The following is a 22314-nucleotide window of genomic DNA, read 5'->3' as shown; positions in this document are numbered from 1 at the left end:
CCAACCTCTGCATTTAAGGCCGAATATGCTTACATGAATGTCTAATCACAGCTTCCCACAAGCTCCTGAGGGCTGAACGAGCAACGCTGCAGCTCCTAATATGAACAGTCGTGTTGATGGCATTTGTACTGGTTGAAGACAAAAGCTTGCAGGACTGGCAAGCTGCAGATAGGAACTCGGGACACTGACAGATGAGCTCTGGTGATTGCTCTGGCAGTTTAAGAAATCACAGTTTACCAGAGAGTCGATGAAAGGAAATTGTCTCCCATGTTTCAGACACATTGGTGCTATAACTGCTGTCTCAGACAAAACTGTTGAGAAAGGAGGCTGTAAAGCAAGATGCTGGACACAGCGCTGAGGAAAGGGTAATGTAGTTCCAAATCCCCTCCTGTTGTCAGATTAGCAGTCTCTGCTAGAGGGAAATGGTAATTCTTTAAACCGCTGTAGCAAATTCATCAAGGGCTCACCTCTCAGCGGCCCAGAGGCATGCATCTCACTGCCAGCGCTTACACAGCAATCACGGATAGACAGAAATCTGCATCTGGCAGGACGGACAGCTTATTATTCGTGTTGATATTTCAGCACTCATTTGCTGTATTACCATTCAAGAGTTCAAAGGAACAAAAGCATAAGCTATAAAATTCAATTTTTCCACTCTTCAGGGAAACAGCAAGAGCAGGGACTTCTGAAAACCTAAGCAATTAGGAAACAGCCAAGCAGCGAGCCAGAATGAAAAACTCAAAAATGAGGCACAGAGACCATGTACGTAAAGAAAGAAATGACACTGTGCTAAAGGAAACCAGATAGCAAAGGAAACAGAAGGTGACTCAGACTCATTCTAGAGTCAACAGATGTTAGCACAGTCTTCTGATTTGCATCTATAAGACAAAGATAGTACTAGGAAATAACATTATGATGATCAGGAGAGAAATTATGCACAAGAAAAAAAACATAAAAGGGAAAAAGAAACCATTATATTCAAGTACTTACTTTCCCAGCAAGAATTTTACAAATACAGGAACGACTATCAAAAAGCCCTGCTAACCTCTAACTTGAATTTGGCTTAAACTGCTACAGCAACAGATTCAAACTGTAAGCGGTCAGGAATGCAAAGTTTACACTAGGGAAAACAAAAATGCAAATGTTTTTAAGAAGTATATGACATAAGATATTTATGTTGGCAGTGCCACACGAGCCAAATGGAAATAGATCATCCCCACAGATGGTACCATGTGCAAACTGTGGGGTATCCTCAACTGAAGCTTCCACGGAGCTGTGTGTTTTCAATATTCACGGTTTTGTGCAACTAGTGGAACTAGGCAATGTTACAATAATATAGTTTATAGATAAAAAGCACCCTGATGTGCAGCAAGACAAGCACGTCTCTTTTCCAAGGCTGAGAGCAAGGATGTTCTTGAAATGTATACAAAAAAAGGCAGAAACCATGTTGTTGATGCTTCTTGTTCTAATAAATAATTCCAAGGTCATGACTGCTTTTCAGCATTCAAGTTTATATTACCCCCAAATAACTATAAAGTGTTTTTGTAGCAGATAATATAACATATCAATGTCATTCTTTTTTTCTATAAATTTTCTATAGAATGCAGCTATGTGATTAAGATTAATTTATTGTCAAGCTAGGCCTCAACAATAGCTTCTATTCCACACAAACCATTAACAGTTATTAAACTCTCATGGCAATATATTCATACAATAAGCAATTTTCACATTTAATTTTCCCCCTACCTAATGCTCTAAATATTATCATCTATAAGAGGGCCAAAGAAGGAACCAAGCAAGGAGGCAGCAAAACTTTATTTTGTAATTTAATTGGTACAAAATTCCTAGAGCTAAAAAAGGGCACGTTTCTTCTGCAGTTCATAAGAGTACGTAAGAGGTCCAGCTAACTTCACTGGACTGTAAGCTGAAGTGCTTAAAATTAAGCGAGCATTTACTGAAAGGAGAGCACGTGAAGAGAAGGATAGCCACCCATGTTCTGTTTTCCACTCTCCTCCCCTAAGCACCCATCAGCGGTCAGCACCTCGGAGAGGATATTGGAGGAGACTGACCTTTATCACCGCCCAGCACGGCATTTCTTATGGCCTGCCAATTCTGTTCTTTATTTCCAGTTAAATCTATGCATGGATTTTCTAACGTAGCAAAATAAAACACGCATCCGCCATCCATCCCGAGAATCCTCTTAGAGAGGATGAAAAGATGAATTGCTCGTCAGCTGCGGCATTAAACACTGGCAGATGCCTTGCTCAGTAATGTGACTGCTGCTGGGAACCGGAGCTGTATTTATTAAACAAATGTGCATGTGGAATACTTTATTACCATGCAGCCTTTCCCAGCTGCGCATTTGAACAGTAGCTTTTCTTAATTAAACACTATGTATGAACTTCTCAGAGGCACGAAATAACGATAATTACCAAATCAGAATGTAATAATAGAATTACATTATGTGATAAGTCACATCAAAACCTTGCTGATAAATTCTCGCAGCACGAAGTTACTTGTAGAAGCTTTTAAAGGTTTTATTTCTCAAGAAGACAAAGCAGAAAGCTGATGATGTGAGAATAACAGGTAACCTGACCATCAACACTATTTCAGCTGAAGATCAACAAAGTGTTTTTGCTATTCATAAAATAAACATGCAAATCTGTGCATGTTCTTATACACACATACTTGTCTAGACTTTTCTTTACTTGGTGAAACAAGGGCAAATGCTTTAGGAACACGCTGTCGCTTATTATAATCGCACCTTATCGTTTCTGCTTACCCAAGTAAAAGCAAAGTACAAGAGACTTTATCATCCTCTCTGTGCTTCTTTTAAGCTTTCAAACTAATATTTATTTCATTTAGCCTCCAGAGACAAGACAATATACCACAAACACTGGAGAATAAATAAATCCACACTGAAGAACTCTAAAAATTCTGAAAAGAACTGAAAAACTGTCTCGAGTATATGTAATATTTGAAGGGTAACAAACCTCAGCGCCACTGAACAGAACAGTCTGTGAGTTAAAAGCTGTTGCTCATTTGAACTATGGATTTTATTAAAAATCTATAAACTGTAATTAAAAAAAGGGGGTTCTGATCACTTCAAAAGCTATCAAGCACATAATCTAATTCCAGTGTAGGAGGTACATATTCTGTGAGAAAATGACTGCTATTGCCTTCTCAAGCAGTAATTCAAAGTTGCTCAGCACCAGCATGCTAATAGAAGAAACAACATAAAAAAGAAATAAAGTAAAAGGCTGATTGATAGGATTAATGTCCCTCTGAGAGATAATTAACCAAGCACGCAAAGTGGGAAGCAAAATATATTGTTGAGAAAATAAAATGTTTAAATCCTCTAACATCTTCCATTTTCCAGAAGAATACATTAAATTATTTTCTATTCAACCATAAAAGACACTCTGCCAGTCAGGTTATGCAGAGCATGTGTCACGAGGTACAAAGCTCTCCGAGATGGAAATCTAGTTTTAAAAAGCACAGAATTAAAATCTACTTTTCCATTGAGAGAGAGGAACGTGGAGCAATTTGTTCATTAAAAGAGAAGCTGCTTAATCTTCCAACCCATCACTATTCCGCATTAAATAAATCTGGACCAGTGTCACAGTTAGATCAACATCACTGTCTTTCTTCCCCTTTGTGAATCACTGAGCCAGGAACAACATATGTTAAAGATTAAAACAGGAGGTCAAGATAGCTGTAATGTGTAGTGTTTTACCCACTGGGATATGAATTAGAATTTCATGCTCATTTTGTTGCTATTGTTGTTTGAAAATAAAACCTAGCCCATACTCCGGAAAGGACAAAGATGAAAAAATATGACAATTCATGCTTAAAGACTTATGAAAGAACATGAGATCAAAACACCAAAACATAAATTCACTTTTCGGTTTAAGTATTATTTTATCTAAATTGATCTATTCTTTGCATACAAAGACACAGACTTTTATAGAGGGAGAGTAAACAACAAAAAGCCAGAAAGGCAAAAAGTAACAAGCAAGTAAATACAACTATTGCCTCACATCAATTATGAAAAGTGTATCAGGGTAAATTGGATTCCACTCTATGTACAGGCAGCACTGAATAAAAGTTTGAGGCATCAAAACTATTTGAGCAAGTAAGACACAGAGATATGACTTGTTTGGTATCTTAAAACTGACTTTTTAAAAAAATATATGATTGATTTGCCTACATTTTATGAAATGGTCAGAAATTTTCAATAGCATTTATTTCTGACTCCAACTCCAGGAACGACTCAAAGCTTTTAAGCGGCGGGGGGAGTCCCAGGAAAAGAGAATCAAGTCAATTTTAGACCTAGTATTCACTTCTCTGTATGTTGTCTCTCATACATCTCCTGCAGTAAGGAGATGCCTTACTTGCCTCCACAAAATCTATTTACAGGCAATCTTCTCCTGCTGACATCAAAGAACAAAATACCGGTAGCCTCCATGGCTCTGCATTATTTTATACTCAGATGCTCGGAGAAGATGGAAGTTCTCTATGTTCAAAGATGTTGCATTGCTGCAATCTCTTTCCCCCGTCTCAGCAGAAACCAAAATGATTCATGACAGCAATCCAAAAGCAAAATCACTTGCTCACCATGGCTCCTAGTCTCAGTATTTCACCAACAAAAATGGCCTGCAATTTCCTAGCATATATTACTCCCAAAAGACTTTGATGTGCTTTGATGAAAGAGTTACGCACTGCAATTTGGGGAGGTTTAATTTGACACAGCATTAACAATCCAGCCCACCTAATTTATGTAATACCTGTTTTAGAGAAATTTGCACTGAAGTTGCAGGGGTACCTCAATGTAACAACAGAAATAACTGTATCCCCAGTCCTTCCATGGCTATACAAATCCAGACCAGTCCCCAAATGTACTAACATTACATTTTCCAGCAGTTGCTTGTGGTCATTCAAGAAGGGTTACATACCATTAATGAACTGACATTGAACTCGCATTGCATATCTGTACTCTGCAAGTTTTAGCAACGAGTTTTGCCTAACTTTGACATTACTAACCTTGAAATATCTGAAGTACAACTCTCTCTACAAAAACCTGACTTCTAATACAGAGATCTTATTTTCTTATACTTGCCGCCTGGACTTGAAACATGACTCAAGAGCAAAGCTATTTTCAATGTTACATGGATAGGTAAGATAATAATGAACTGAGGGGAGGAAGAAAAAGGCAGACAAAAATAGAGTCACCTCAAAGGAGCAAAAACATTAATGCATTTCAAGAAAAAGAAAAAAAAAAAGACAGCAGATGGCCTAAGCTGGGACACAATGAATCTGTGTCTAACAGATAAAGCTGACAAAGGTATGAGAAAGGCTTTACATCATCACTTATGAATAACTTCCTAAGCAAAACTGATGAAGCTTTAATGCTCTTGGTTGGGTCGATGACAAGACTGACACTGATCTCTCCAGTCACAGAACACAAAATTAATTCCTTGACTAGAAGCATTCTCATATGAGATGCTTTCAGCACCAGGATGGCTACTCCTTGGCTACAAAAGAAAAGCAGTCCCACTAGTATTTCTTTAATCCTTCCCTTTTTTGCAGCAAATACGAACCTGTTATTACGCAGTTTGGTTTCAGGATAAGATTATAAACAGATGTTCTCAATGTAAGAGACCTTTATTAAAAGAATATTCTTATTATAATAATCTCTTTATTACCACAAGACTCTGTATTCCTAAAGAGATGCTTCAGAGAATATATGGCCCATCTATTTCTATTTAGGGACAACCTCTCTTTACATCAAAATTATGCTTAACAGATTGACAATGGCTACTTACCACCAGAAAGCCTGTTTATATTCATTTCTTATTCTACCCAACTGCTCAAAACACAGTATCAGCCATTACTCATTCTTTTTCAGTGTGTTTGGTTTTATTATAACATAAAATGCAATCATAGAAACAATCACCTCATTACAGTTGTCAAAAAATGAAGTAGTTGGTTACAGAGCAGCAGCAGAAAGTCTTAGGTTAATATATTCTCTGTGCACAATACCGTAACTAACCTTTTAATAATTTTGTTGGGTATTTTCAATACGTGACACTGAAGCAAACACAAGGGTGGAGAATATGTCTGCAAGAAGGATGGGCTGGTCTCTAAGGGAGGTCTCAGAGCGGAAGCAGAGGGGATTAGGAACCATGAATGTAAAGAGGTGTATGAAAGGATACATTCAATCACTGACCACGAGAAAGTAATTATTCAATTAATCTTCAAGGTTAAAGCTGCTTTCGTTTAAGAGCTTTGAATAGTTAGGAGCGTTGTTACTTACCAGCTGTATTTCAACTGCTGTTACAGGCCTGTGGTTAAGCAACTGTAGCTTTTCTGCTCTGTTTAAAAGCAAAACATAAAACACTCTGAATTACTATATAATTTGAGGATGCCCAAAAAAATGACTCATAAGATGCAAACACATTCCAGATAACTTAGGGATGAAAAGCTGCTGCCAAGAATAATTTTGACTGGGCTTGTGGTGTGGTCTCATACTTTAATTGCCATGATAATTTGGGTATTTTGAATATAGTACTTCCTTGTGTGTCTAGACACATTGCTATTGCCGCCTATTGTCTAAGGCGGCAAAGTGGATCCCCTTAATTCACGACTGCACAGGCAGTATTTAACCTGCATAGTTACTCTCTTAGTTGCTGTATAGAAATGCTAAACAGCTGTCAAAGGTTGCAGAGTCTTGTGCTATGGACAAGTGACCTCAAGCACAGTTATCAAACCAAAGAAGTTAAAAATTAGCTTGAAACCACTTGGTCACACATACTGTCTGCAAACCACAGGGTTTAAACCAGTGTATTTTTTCATACGTTATTACAGTGGGTTGCGGTTGTACTTTCACACACACATCTTTGGGCGAAAACGATGGCTTACGCTCTCTGTCCTCTGTTCCTGAGCACATTGACCGTTCAGCTGCGCCTCTGCGGCTGTCGGGCAAGGCGCAGCAAACCAAGGGGGAACCATGCTGGATCCAAAACACCACTTCTCTTCCCTGGGTTGCTTTGACTTGGTTCACTGCACAGTCCCACCATACAGTTGGGCGACCAGCAAGGTAAAAAAGAGACAGAAACTGCCAAAGAAAATAATACTCAACCTGCACGTGAGCTGTAAAGGTGGGATCGCTCACTGCAGGTTAACCGGCAAGGAGCAATTCCTTCCGCCACAGTAATTCAGACACGTCTGACCATCTGCCCACGCTCAGAGGCAGACAGAAAGTGCTTCTGTGCATCCAGATGGGCAGTCCTGTGCCTTGACCGCAGCAGCACTTCTCCTCAATGTTAACTTTTGTGTTCTGATTTTAGATACAAACTGTGCCACATCTGTATTTTTAATGGTTCAATTTCCATTCCCCCCTGCCTGCAAGGGGGGAAAAGCCAGTAAAACTAGCCTGATATTGATATTTAAGCACAAAAAACATTATAATATTCAGAGAGACAGTTTAGCACCGCAGAAGCCCTTGTTAAAGTTCCTAATAAATTCAGAACCACAATTATGCTCACTGTTTTTCTGGATTCACTGTAGCTGAACAGCTCTACTTTTTCCTCTAGAAATGAAGAGATCTCACACATCTTCCCTTTAAAGACTTTGATCTTTAAAATAGAAAAATGGGTATGAGGGGAAAAAATTTCACGGATACTTAAACATCTCTCTCTTTTGGGGGGGAAGATGCGCTCAAATAAGCATTTTTATGAAATTCAAACCACAACATTTGAGCAATAGCGCTGCAGCCAAAAATGATTGATTTTAGCCCCTATTGAAATACAAATCATTCTAATACCAAAGTCCGAAACAGCTGTCATAGGCCGGTAATATGTATTCCATTAATCTCAGAAGCTCAGAACATTACCACTGATCACAGAACAGCAGCATGGCTAATGATCTGAGCTGCTCTTTGTGTTTTAGCGCAGAAAAGCACGCTAAAATGGGACTGCTAGAGATGTAAGAGACATGTTTAAAAGGGCATATGAAGCACTAAAAAAGGCACTTTACTATAAAAACACGTAGCTATAATGTAATAATAATAGATATAATGCGTAAAGGAACTTAAACATACATTTTGGGGGAAAAAAATCTTCAATGTAGATACATATCTTCTCCTAACAGACATCTGTGTTTAGGCAGCATTTCATTATCGCACACAGAACATGAAAATGAAAACCGCCAGTTAACACGCGCTGTCTTGCGGTTTGTCACACGGCAGCAAACGACGATTTTGGAGAACTAAAGCTCGGGATTTAGTGCGACTCAAAGGGCACCTTTAAGGCATTTTTAAACGGATTCTGAACAGTTTCTCCTCAATTTCTTGGACCTGTGGGGGGTTTCAGAAGGAAACTTTACAGCTTGCAGGAGAGACCAGACGCCGTAATTAACAGCGCGGTGCTAACGGGTCACTGTCCATCTGCCTAGGGATACTTCAGAGATACCGGCTCCGTTTCTGTCGGCCTCCGACACCGGCTGCCTTTGAAATGCAGCACCAGCTACCGGCTTATAATGCTGCAAGGCGCTTCAGTACGCCAGCACTCACGCGTGTGCGCTCGCCAGAGTATTTACCACCCTCCGGGGAAGCCTACGGCAAGTGATGCATTGCTCGGCTGCACACGCACACGTGTCAAGAGGGAGCAAATTTAATCCTTATGCCGGCAGCCGGCCCGCAGCCGGGGAATAAGGCCCTTCGTCTATCCCCCGAACACACGGAACGAGCAGCAGCAGCATAAAATTTTCCTGGCTGATGCCTCCTGAAGGAAAAATCCAGCGTTACCAAAGGCCGGGTGATCTAACAGGCTCTTTTTCACCTCTAAGGGCCGTGATTCTGCTGGATTTAACTATAGCGGAGGGTTTTGTGATGTGTATTCATAGCCCTTAAGGACAGAAAACAGCTCAACGTGATGGCACCCGGATTGTTGTTTTTAGATCTGGCCTGCTAGTGACAAAACAAAATCCTAACAAGGAAAAATTTTCGACTGTTCCACCTCGTCCCTGAGCCGCTCAGCTGCCATTTTTATAAAACACTGGCAAATAATTCTAAGCAGGACTTTCAACTTTAGAAGAAAAGCTTACAATTTTTAAATGTGCTATTTGTGAAATAAAAAAAAATAACTGACACCAGGAAACTCCAAGAAATCCTCCCATATATCAATTTAACAGTTACAAAGCTTTTTACAATTCCAAATCTTTCTGAATTTACATTTACTTTAAAATTGACCTATTGTTTGCCCCCTAAATTTCAAAATTAGAGAAGCGTATAAGGAATTAGGACTCGCAAATATAGAAAAAAAGAAAAAACCCTTCATTTCAACCAGCCACAAAACTGCCCACCACATCTGTCTGAAAAGCAAGCTCAAACATTTTGGGTACCATCTTACCCTTCTAATTTTCTTTCCTACTTCCACAGAACCACAGCAGAAAATTTTTCTCAGTCTTCAGGAAAAGGCTGCAGTAAAGTGATGTTTGGCACGTGGACGAATGCCAACAACCGTAGCAGAGGTTATACTGATCGCACATGCAGTCTCACCTGTAAGAGTATTTCTGTGCAAGAACAGGAAAGATGCTTCTACCTGTACCTCAGGATTTGCCCTTACAAGCAGGGTCATGAACTTACTCCTTAAAGGAAAGGTGCCTAAATACATGTCCTTAAAGCAAATATGTTAACTGTGGTTTCAAAGTGTTTTCTAAGAAATACCAATGATTAAACTAGTTCACAGAGTTTGCCTGCACTTATTTATAAGTCTTGTACAAAGCAGGAAGGATCATTATCCCCATTTTACAGATGGCAAGACTGAGAGCAGAACGATTAAGTGGTGAGGGCTCTAGAAGAAGGGATTTGGGAGGTCTGAGAACAGGGAAGAAATGGAGGGTGGGGGGAGGAAAGGAAAGGCCCTTAACGCAGTACATATTAGACATTGCTATATTCTTTGAAGGCACCATCAAATAATACTTAAAAGGACTGTGTGGCCATGGCGCGCGGCCAGGCCTTTCATTCACGAACTGTCGGGCGTACACAGGCAGCAAAAATACAGGAAGATACTGGGGAGAAGGTCCCTTGTGTCAACCACAGTATAAATCAGAATATTTAAAGGTAATTCCCACTGCAGTGACTGCTTTCTCCCTTCTCTCCTACAGAGCAACTGTCTGCATTGTTTTTTGTTAATAAACCCTTTGGCAGTGCAGCGTTTGGTCTTCGGCTCCGAAGACCGCGATTTTACAAACGACACAAAGGAATCGGAATTAGCTTCGTTACCCAGCTATGTTCGTTTGCGTTGGTTTGGGAGAAGCAAGGATGAAAGCCAAGCAGGCTTCCGCGGGTGCGAAGCGGTGAATGTGCCCCCGTTGCCTTCCTGCGCTCATCAATTGTATCTATTTATTTAGCAGCTTGATGCTTACAACAACGCGGAGACTATTAACAGCCTGGCTGAATGTAAAACTGAACCGCTGCCTTACTGTCAGAAAGATAAAGTGTTATAGCTGCTGCTGTTTGCTACTGTAATAAGCCATGAAAGGGACAGAAACAAAAACCTGAATATTGACTAGACACAAGCACTGAAATCCTTTCAGCCCAGAATTAAAATTGAGAGCAGGAGATGTAAGGAATCAAAGAAAAAAAAAAAAAGAAAAGCTTCTAAAATTGTATCAAAAGACATCACCGCCATACATAAAAGCAGAAGTCCTGCCAGAGCTGGGGAAAGAATATCAAATAACATCTTTGGCGTACAAAGAATCTGGCCAATTCATCTGAATAAAGGTATGACAGATTTAGTGCTTTTTCCTCAAGAGCTAGGGAACAGCCTGGTTCGGCGCCTGGAGCGCTCGCCTGCCACGCAGAAGCTGCGGTTTTAATCCTGGCTTGCGATGTTATTTGCTTTATGGTCCCTGGCCAAGCACAGCTTGTCTGTGCCTCAGTTTCCAGACGTCTACAGCAGAGAGAACGCTTGCAGCTCTCAGAGCAGAGCTACGAGGATCTCTATTTGTAAAATACTCCCCCCATCCAGTCCTATTTACCACGGGAAACTTTTACGCTTAATGAACCCACACTTTGGGCAGGTTTCTCGCAGCACTGTACGCTCACACACCACGTTTTGGAATAGAGCTTTTTTAGACAAGTCTTTCTTCACTTTTGCAGCGAGATGTGTGGTATTCAATCCAATCAGATAGCTACGTCATGTCTCCGGACCAAAAACCATTCTTTGATTCTTACAAAAGCTCATGGAAGATACATTTTCTCTCTCTTTTTTTTTTTCCAGAATAATATATTTGAATTTTGTTGCCTACATGAAAAAATGTACACTTTCTTCCCCCAGTATACACTCATACAAAATTTCACAGACAAATTATCAGAATCAAATAATCAAAGCCGTACCATGCCTGTGCTAAAGAACAGGAATCTCGTTCATCCAGAGCTATTTTAAAACAGATAGAGCTCCACCTTGTTTGTTAAGGAAAGTTTATTGGCAGAGCTGGCAACAACAGAAATAAATTAAAGACAATTATACATCTTGGCTAAAATAATCAATTAGCAAAACTGTTCATGTCTCCTGAAGACAAGAACTACAGGACAAAGGCCATCTCTCAAAGACATTCTGCTTATAAGCCATTAACATCATTATAAATTATTAGGGAATATGTAGAAGTTTTAGAGTCAGGACAAACTGATCTCAAGAACATTATTTCAGCAAAGATAGTATCATTCAGAATATCCAGAATGAGAGATAATTTGCAAGTAAGTCATTAAAATGTGTTATCTGAAAAATGTCATGCCAGTTTTTGATCTGCAAAGCTCCCTACTGGAAAAATGACTACAGAACATCAAAAATGAATTAGCAGCAGGGTACCAAAACCAAAGGCCACATAAATGACTTATCTTCTGTCAGCTGAAGGTGCCTGAGGAGGGCTGCAGTGTTAGAAATTGTAAACACTAATTTACACAGAAAAAATAATAACCTTTAGACATGTTAACATTATGTATTTACAATTTAAGCAATGCAATTGAATTACATATATAGAGTTTGAATCTGAAGACAAAAGGAAACGACCAACTATTCAGTAAATGTCATCTGAAAAGCTGTATGCAGCCAGTTATTTGCTGATCAATTTAAACATTCTGATAATGAAAAAGTAAATTATTTTATTTTGGCAAAATATTTCAAGGTGACAAAGAGATAATTGAGGGTAAATGAAGTCATGTGAACAAATATGTTGATACTAGTATGGGTACACTAGATACCAGCATTGGTAGGTATTTTCCCTTCTACAGTCGAGAATAATAATATTTTACCTTTTATCTTTTGTTTAGTAAATATCCAGCTGCCAAGATTACTTAATAAATACCAAGCATGCATGCGTGCAAGATATGACATCTGCTTAGTTGGGAGGTCAATGTTAGCAGCTCTCCTCGCTGCCTGTACAGAACAGAGACCTTTGCTCCAAGTACGTGATCTGAGACCCCCTCAGGGATCCTTCGATGCTTTGGTCCAGACTCTTCTTCCTCATTACCGTTGCTGACCTTTCCTACTCCGAATGGATGGAGAAACCAGAAGGGTTCTCTTGGCATCCCTTTGAAGCAAACGCTCACAGAACACCTTGGAAGTTCAATTTTTGATAGAAAACTGGAATCCTCAGCCCAACATTGGCAGTAAGCAGCCTACCTCTGCAGGGATACGCGTTGAGGCTCAGTACCCACTGCACTGACCTCTTCTCACGTCAATATGAAAGCTTCACTGCTAGGACCAGAGTCTCTCTGCACCTAGAGTTTCTTGCTAGCATGTACACAAATCAGAACCCAAATACTCTCAAATCCATCAGAAATAAGCTTCAGAGAAGGCAAATCCTGCAAGCCTGAACAGGTTCATGTCTGCATCAATGCTGACTGCACTATTTTATACGGATGCAGACATGATAAGCCTGGATTTCATTCATGCTTCATTATGTCTAAAAAAAAATGTAAGGAACTTTTTCCAGTTTGGATGAATCCATCTTGAATCTTTCTACAGCATGCATATTTACATTCCTGCTCACTAAACAGACAGGATAACTATTCCAGTTATCTAAACAGAAGGCGAAGAATATTTTCAGGATAACTGACCCCAAAAGCTGTGTCATTTACTTGTTTTTCTTCTGGACTACTTGGATTTTAGTAATACTGTTTGAAACATGAAAGCTGTTGGTTACCTAGAGACGAATAAATACAAAAATAAGATGAGTGACAGTTGAGAGCCATTTTCTCACCAAAAAAAAAAAAAAAAAAAAAGGCAAGATCACACTAATCAGAGTTAATCACCTGTAGGCAGGCTCTGCCAGGCTCTGCCTAGGGAGAAGTCCCACGAAGGCAATCACTGCTGCTTGGCCTCCCCACTGCTGGGCCACATCCAATAGCAGCTGAGACGCAGCTAGTGCCAAGAGCAGCGTTTCCAGCTGAGGGCGAAAGGAGGTAGAGCAGGCTTTGGGACATATAAAGCTCAGCTTGCAGAAGGCAAAAAATGGGTGCAGTTATGGGAGAAGAAAATGGGTCTGAGGTCCTGGTTTGAGGGAAGAGTATATATTTTAAGAGGTGGGGATGTAGGACTTCTCCATATTCAAGGTCACAAAAATATTCTCCTAGAAGACAAAAATTACTGTCTTGTGTGCAAGATCACTTTGAGTATAGACAGAAATAACAGCGCATTGCTGCAGTGCATCTGCATATTAAACCCATGGATTCTAAAAAATAATTAAAAGAAAATCCATACTGTTGTGCAAATTAAGACAAAATGTATCATCTTCTATCAGCAATGAGCCTAATATGTTTGGAGCATTTATATTTTAACCAAATACTTATATGAGACTTCTTTATATTGCCCTTTTTCTAATCTACTGAATTCCTAAGGTGCATATGCATAAGTACATATGCATGCATGTTTTGTTTTTCTGGCAAAAGATCTACAGGCATGGGTAAGAAGAGAAGAGTATTAGTGCCAAGATCCAGCATACAGAGCTAAGAAAAATCTGTGACTGTGTAGAGACAGATTTATCCTCAGGAATGTATGCTGTTTAGCTGCTGGGAAAATTCTAAAATAACAACAGTATATGCAACACCATATTTTATTACTAGCTGAAAATACTTAAGAGTGAAATCCTACGGTCCTTGAGTCAACCAAGACAACCAGTATGAAATCTTGTCTGAAACAAGATCACAGGATCTGGCAGTAACGCTCTGCAGGCGGTCTGTGGAAACCTACTGGGCAGCATTCGCAGCACGGGTTTCCACTGACGTTCAGTGTCGGTACATTTGTCCAGAGTTAGGTCTGAGGGCTGAAAACGGTATATGAATCCAAAAAGTTGGGGAAATACTGCTATATATCAAAGGATTAATTTCAAATCCATTGATTCAGTGGGAAATGCAACAGTCTTTCTCAAGACTATTAAATGGGGCTATTGTTAAACTAACACCCTCCTGCCTTTGGCGTAGAAAATACACTTTTAAAGCTCTGGAGGAGACAAAAATCACAAAATCACTCATTCAGCCCTTACTATTGTAGAGGTTTACCTTTGTTGTAGTTTTTGGCAGTAATAAGGGAAAAAACTTTCTAAAAGTGCTACTGATTTTCAGCTCAATATTTCCTTGAACGTGTTGATTTAAAGACTAAGAAAGCAATGTTTATGTCCATATTTTAAAATTTAAATACTATGCAGTGATTGGAAATTCGATTATTCCAGAATTAGATCTAACATAAGTTACCAGTAACAGGAAGAAATACAAGTAGAGCCAATTCACATTTAACCACAATTACAAAGCAGAAGCTTAATAAATGTTCTTTTCATGAGATGCACTACCTTACTAAATATTAAGCCATTCCAGAGGACTAAGACTGGAAAATTAGCTGCTAGCAGCATACTGTATTTCCAAGTACAACATGGCTCGCTGTACTGAAGCTTTAGCCAAAGCTTGAGGCCTCAACAAGGTAATAATAAAATTCCCTGTGATGTCAGCTCAGAGCTTTTTCATTTAAAAAACCTCTGTTCCATGGTTTCAATTTTACTGAAATACTGATGACAAGGAAAAAAACAAAATCTGTGCTTTGCCATACTTTGACCATATCAGTGAAATAAATGTTTAGATGGCTTTAAAATTGCTCCATTTAGCAAAGTAGCTAGCTGAAACTGAAAAACATAAGCTGTTTTTACACATTAGTATTTATTTTTTAAATTTGTCTTCTAGGAAGAAGGATTTTTTTTCTACCTGTAACACTGATTAGAAAAACCCATCACAAAGTGGAAGAATGTCAGGATAAAAGATACACTGGTCTCTTAAACTGATGTTTTGAGTAGCAAATATCAACAATAACAGAAACAAAAAAGGCTCAGGAGCGATTTTGCTGGAACCAGACCATTTGCCGGTCCCATCATGCTATCAGCTCTATAACTGGAGCTTGAGCGCATTAGAACATCACATGTAGCCATACCAGCAATGCAATCTACATGGCTCGTATTGCTATTTGTAAGAGAAGGGCAGGAAAACCGAGATTTCACTTGATTAAAGCTCCATTCTTTAAAAGAACATGCCTCAATCCATAGCTCGGTGCTTCTCTAGACAGTATCTGGTCTTCACTACCCAGAAAGTTTCATATACACTAGCACGACCTAGCGCTTGGGAGCTGCAATAACATGCTGGCTAGGGAAAGGGAGCTCATCAACCATCAGGTTTTTTTTTTTTTTTTTTTTACACATAGCTGCAAATTCTCCTTATGTTAAAAGCCCTGAATTGGTGAACGATTTTCAAAGTCTTAGTATTAGAAAATAAGTTGCTGAGCCTAATTAATAGCACAAACACTGCTTAATTGTTTTCTCCTCGATTAGAGACAGAGACATAACAAGGAATTTAAACTGCAAAGGAAGCAGCGTAGATGACGGGGGGTTTGGACCAGCAGTGCCTTTTAACCAGAACCTCTATTCCGCTTGCTATGAGAAAACAGAAATTGCTGCTAGAGGAGTTCTAGGCACTCACTGGTTACATAGAAGAATTTGTTTATATGGTGGAAGAGGATAATGGACCTCTCCATGAGTGAAATTATTTAGGGTTATTTAAAAAGTAAATCAAATGACATATTTAAAAGCGCTGTTTGCTCTTTAAATCATACAACTGCAGAAGCTCAAATAATCGGATACACCACACCTGAGTTCATGCTTTCACAAACACAGCACCAATCCACAGGAAGAGAACAGACACTAAGTAAATTATACCTTTATCTTCTGCCAGTAAGCCAATACTAAATCATCTTACATATATCTTGCATCAAATCAGCTACCTTTAAAAAACTGTTACCAACAGAGACAGCACATGAGCAGCTAAGAGATTAAGGGAGAGAGTATCTCTCCAAGTGCCTCACCCAGTGTGGAAGCAGCAAAGAGACTCTGGAGTTCATTATTCTTCGTGGGAGGAAAGGTCATTACATTGAGAAAATCATGTAAGCAAGGTCTGGAGAGCAAATGTCACAGCTTCTTTCCTCTCAAAGTGGAAGTATTGTACCAGCTAACTGTAATGAAACCTCGCGTGGAACCTTTTATACAAACATCGCCTTCACCCCACAAGATGGAAATGATTAAAACCTTCAGTTTTCCTATTTATTTAACAACAGAGTAGTGTTGAAATGGTCTTGGTTATGAACCAAAGGGTAGTTCAAGAGTTCTTTGGATAATAATGTTTGTGGATAATAACACAATAATGTTTAACATAAAACATATTATATGGTAATTGCACACCACATGCTTTCTGTGTTTTGGTGAGAAGTGGCTGCCAGATGGCTCTGATACCTCTAGCTTGGAGTGGCTGAATGGAAAAGATTAGGGGAAACCAAACGTGCCAAGATCATGCTAAACAATTCTGGTTCTTATTTTGTAAAGTACATGGCAAGCACAGCGCTGGCAAATTCTTTCCCAGATGACAAAGGTATTAGCTAAGAGTAAAGTTGTGAAAGATGTTCAAGTGATGAAGGTATCACAGTCCAATCTGAGCTCTAACAGGCCATAAATGCTGTTTATTTTTTTAACCTAAACTAGCAGATTGCTCTTCACTCTCATCCTTCTGCCGTTATATAGATGAAAATAACTTGGAAGTAATTCTCATACTTACAAACTCTCATTCAGAGAAAAAGGACAGAGGATGATATCTAAAAACAAAGGAACTTTCTGGCATCCATATAAAGAAGACAGAATAGTCAAAAAGCTCATTAAAGCTCGTAACAATTTCACCCTTTGCGGCACTGCTATTAGAGTTCACAGAACAAACAGGAGTAGGGTAGGTGAATATTTGGGTAAAAAACCTCCAAGACACCTGGGCAGGGCGGGAGATCTTGTAGCTGGAATTCTCTGCCTTTCTGGCCAATGTCATTTAGTGCTTCACTCTCAGAGAGACCATACTGGGGATCAGATGCAGGCAAGGTATCTCCTGCGCAATAGCAGAGCTCTCATGACTTTCTGTAAGAGTATTGGTGTTAACCCTGAGGTCCTGGTCAAATTCTGCCTCAGTAATTCTATCAGAAGGAATTTCAGAAATGTGACTTAGAACAAAAAGCTCTTTGATTTTTAATGGGACTTTTATTCCCAACTCATTCAACTACTTCTGAAAAACCCTGCTCTGCCTTTTTAACTTCCTCCTGTTTTTGCTGTGATGCAGCATTCCTCTGTTGCTTTCCTAAACTGCTGTCCTGCACGTACTGAGCAAGCTTATTTCACATAAGCAAGATGACACACATAGTACCAGAAATCTGAGATGCTTGCTACAGATTTTAAGATACCTCTTTCATTTTCATACTATCACCTCTGTATAGTAAGCAGCGTATTTTCCCCATGCTTAAATACCTCCGTGTCAGAAAAGAATTATGATAGCTTGCCTGCTATATAAATTAGTAGTGTTCTGCTGTATAAAATGAGCTATATGAGGACTAAACACCGACGTACTGACCTGGCAATTTCAGTTCTACAAAAGAAAGCAGTACAAGCAAAGTTGCAATACTCATGACAAAGCTTCCAAGTACCGCCACCCCAATGTCAGCAACGAGAGTAATGCTCGGATCAGAGCTGCTAACGCACTGGATGCTGTGATAAGTATCTGTAGAGTGCTGGCACAAAAAAGTCAATGAAATAGCTGACTGAACCTGCTTTCTACCCAAATTACTATGCTTTTGGGCAGGCTAAACACTTCCCGTGTAGCACTGCACTCTCCAGATGCTCTCAACTTGCATTTCTTTTTGTGATGCAACGAAAGCAGTAAAAGCCTCCTTCCCAGAGCATGAACTCCTTAAAGAACCAGCAGAGAGGAAAAGTGCAGCCAGTGTCTATACGGCATAAACCATCCCTTCATGGGGAAGAGGGAGTCATTCAGAAGCGACCAAGCCTTTGTACTTTCTGCTTTAAATGCACCCTTTCACAAAAAGATGACTGATTAAAGCTATCCGAAGAAGAAACACACTGATTCAATTACTTTTGGGTCTGATTGTTTATGACAGGCTTCATTCACACTCTGAAGAGAGGTTTGAGAGGATTATGCGTTTCAAGCACTGTAAATATGCATTCATACCACTGCCAAAGAGAAAAAAGGACCTTTGAGTCTTCTTGTAACTGCAAAAGAAAACGGTCAGATTTTCTATGCAGGACTTCCCCAGATAAGAAGAATGACCTATAGTTCAGCTTTCCTGGAAACTATGAAAAAAACTTCTGTTATCAGAATAGTGTATCAGTCGAGCAAGGTACACCTCTGAAATCCTAGCGGACACAAATGTCAGTGGATAAAGACCACAAACAGGAAAGATGAAAACCTTAGTTTGCTGAACACTGATTAAAGAGAGATAATGTGAAGCAGCTGCGGTTCACAGATTCATATAAAATTTAACTTCAGAAGAACACATTTCGCATACATCTGCATCATCATTTTATTTATTTCTTACCTCCCTGCAATATAGTCATCTTTTCCCACTTTTAGGAATGAATGCATTTTTGCTTAAGAAAGTTCATAAAAATGAGAAAGCTGATAATAAATTGAGGCTGTTTTCATCACAATTCCCTTGCTGTATTCAAAACCCATTTGCATCTTATATTGTTCTTCCTCACAAAACATTTTATAAATTCTACTTTGTGCTTGGATCATGTGAAACTGTGCTAAAAAAGAAATACTGACAAAAATCTCTTTGAGAAAAACACTGGAAAACACAGGCCTATTTAAGCAAATATTCATGCATGTAGGTGTTAATACAAGTGCAGAAAAGGATATTTGGATGAGGATATAAATAGTGACAGAAAAAAATTAGAATATGTTAATACATTAATCAAAACCAGATTATCATATTGTGCATATGGTGTTTTTTTTTTTAAACATTCCCACAAATTTATATTTTTATTTAAAGACACATCTCTACTTACTTGGTTAGCTTATGGCCTTTCATTGTTATGAGGAAATCTCTTACAGTCTCAGGACTCTGGTACCTACATGGTGTTTTTGATATGTACTTCAGCGTCTGCAGAGGGTAGGAGGAAAGTATACATTATTTCACAGTTATTATTTGCCTTGTGTTGTCTATGAAACAAGTTATTTTTTGAAAGGTCTCCTCAGGACTACTCAGGAAAATCTGGAGTCAAATCAGGGCTTTTGTTTGGTTTTTTACGCTTTTTCTGAATAGTGGAAAGCGCTGTCCCAGTTAACACAGATCGTTTAGATTTTTCTTTCTTCAATAGTCAGAGTCTACTGAAACACGCCTTGTTTGTGAAAGACACTTGGTTACTAATGTATTTTCTTTCTTGGCTGGAATGAAATAATCTCAGGTGATGCCAAGGTTGTGATCAAGGTATGTTTACTACTGTGTTGAATGGCATCATTCAGATTTATTTTTCCTTTTAAAACCGATAAATATTTACAGATTCAAAGCTTGCTTAGAAAGGTACCAGGTCCTTTTGTTACACTTGAGGAAAGCTGAATACTGTTCATCCTGAAAACCACATTATCTTCTGCCACATTTCATGAACTCAGTAGCAGGGATACTTTCACTGCCAGCCCATAAATAGCTCGCTCGAGCTGCACAGCACCAGCAAAGACTTTCCAACCTATGGCTCTTCTCATCTTTTAGAGGTGTATATTTGCCAATGCTTTCTTTAAGTTCATAGAAGCAGTTTAAGTGGGTTGCCATTAAAAATCTGCAAGAATATTGTCATATTTTACTCAGAAATGTTTATCTGACTTGAGACAATTTATTTCTTTGTTTTGTTTTTTACATATAACACATCAATCTCAGCTAACTTTCACAGCAGATGTTGTATTTGCTTTCTTTAAAACCTGACACCAAGTAGACAGATAATAAATATATCACATAATTTGAGCTGATTAAAAAAATGTGGTTATAAACTTCTATTAAAAGAAAAACAAACAAATTCCATTTTACAGCTGTCCTTTCATTGGCAGTAGCTTAAGAATCTTTCTGAATGTTGCTTAAATTAGACACCAAAATGAATGGTTGGAAATAATAAGAACTGAAGGAAAAGTTACTGAAATACTTGCACTGTCTGCATTGTATGCATCAGCAGCTGAAGGATTTGTAAGAGTATTGTCGATATCTGTTTTGAATTAAGGAAAAAATCATCAGCTCTTGATATTGCATAGCTATATACATAAAGATTTAAAGATATCTATGCAACTGACTAATGATGCTGTATCTAGAGTGGAAACACAAAAAGACATGAATGTGCAGTATGATGCCATATGCATAGATTACCTTCTACGTGTTACACTGAGTTTTCTTCTACATATATAATTATTCTCAGAAAATCTCTAAAGTGAGTATTTGAAAAGTCAGAAGCCAAAAAGTTGCATCAGTATTTACAGAACAGAAAGCAACAAGATACTGGGAAAAAATAATCTATAAGACTCTCTTAGGATACGGCAACTAAGAAAATATGCAAATATATTTCCAGTATATTTCCATTAAAATATATTTTCATTTTAAAAGCCTAGGTAAATGAAAACAGACTTCAACAACACAGGACAATTCATCCTACTTAACAGATAGGGAGTTGATGAAATATGAATCACTGGTATCCTTAATGACTAGTTTTATGCAGCTACTGAGATATATATTTAAAAGTATAATAAGGCGTTAGATAACTATCCCTCCTGTAAGTCCCGACTGACTGACCTTTTCAGATAAAACAGAATTATTATTTACCAATAATGGCTGAAATGAAACCATCATATTTTTATGTAATTACTTAATGGGAGTCATTTCTGTTCCAGGTTGGCTTTTTCCACAATTTCAAATCAATTAAAGTGCCGGACATGTATCAAAATATGGTTCCACCTTAGTAAGCTTCATCTAGTCGTTTCAATACCAGCGGATACATGCCTGAATAGGGTTTGTGAAGACATACGTGGCATGAACAAAAAACATTCCTTAAGATCAAATTCCTGTTCTCTTTCAGTAATATAAGAAATATAGAGAAAATGCATCTAGATTTTACACTAGGCTTACTCCCTGTACAAAAACAAGCACCCCATAGGCATTTAATATGCAGCAATATAACATCATAGTTAAAACTTTAAGGTGCATTCTGATATAAAAATACTTACAGGGTCTTTCTGAGCTGTTTCAAAGAAGTAGAGGAATAGACTGTTAGTCTCCATAAAGATTTAAACTAGATTTTTGGTAAGCCTCTATTTTGTTGAATCTGAGGGTTAGGAATTACAACTCTATACCTTTTCAAACAAAGCCAGAACTAAAACAAAAACAAAGCCTAGGCCAAATCTTATTCACATGAGTAGTTTCACTGCTCTATGGGATTACTCATGCAAGCAAGGCAAACTGCATTCAGTTCACGGACAACCGTGGGGACACTCGTGCAATTCTTGGACACAAACACAAGAGGTCGTATCACTATTCCGTTATGAAACTGCTAATTTGAGATATTAAAAATGTTAATATTTGTATTATATGATTTTTAAAGTTCTTCCTAGCAACAGATAACATTTACTACTGAACTGGTCTCCAACTGATGTTGATATCTATACCCATAATTTTGTGATTCTGGTTGTCCATGTCTTGCTCTTTTTAGTTGGAAATTATTAGTTGAATTCTGTTAATAAGAAAATACTATATGTGATCTATGCCTCAGCTTTGAAACCATGACTAGATGGTATCACTGATTCACCGAATGACAGCAAGTTCTGCCCTGAGTCTTAGCGGAACAGAACATTGGCAATCTTCAAACAAAGAAAACAAAAAAAAACCCCACAGTTAAAATAGAAGCTTTGTTTTTGCG

At 38.5% G+C, this 22314-nt stretch overlaps 1 protein-coding gene across 2 annotated transcripts in view; it reads right to left on the bottom strand.

Moving 5' to 3' along the window:
• CRCP (CGRP receptor component) overlaps nt 1-22314 on the bottom strand; it is a 34443-nt gene that overhangs the window by 3236 nt on the left and 8893 nt on the right. For both annotated transcript variants that reach the window (XM_013955809.2, XM_013955810.2), the window contains exons 4-5: nt 19432-19526; nt 6317-6374 (exon numbers count right to left, since the gene is read on the bottom strand). In XM_013955809.2, coding sequence (XP_013811263.1) covers nt 6317-6374; nt 19432-19526 — 153 coding nt within the window. The remainder of the gene's footprint in view (nt 1-6316; nt 6375-19431; nt 19527-22314) is intronic.

This window comes from Apteryx mantelli, chromosome 22, assembly GCF_036417845.1.
Source record: "Apteryx mantelli isolate bAptMan1 chromosome 22, bAptMan1.hap1, whole genome shotgun sequence".
NCBI lineage: Eukaryota > Metazoa > Chordata > Aves > Apterygiformes > Apterygidae > Apteryx > Apteryx mantelli.
The sequence above is the reverse complement of the archived record's forward strand: the minus strand, read 5'-3'. Positions and strand labels throughout refer to the sequence as shown.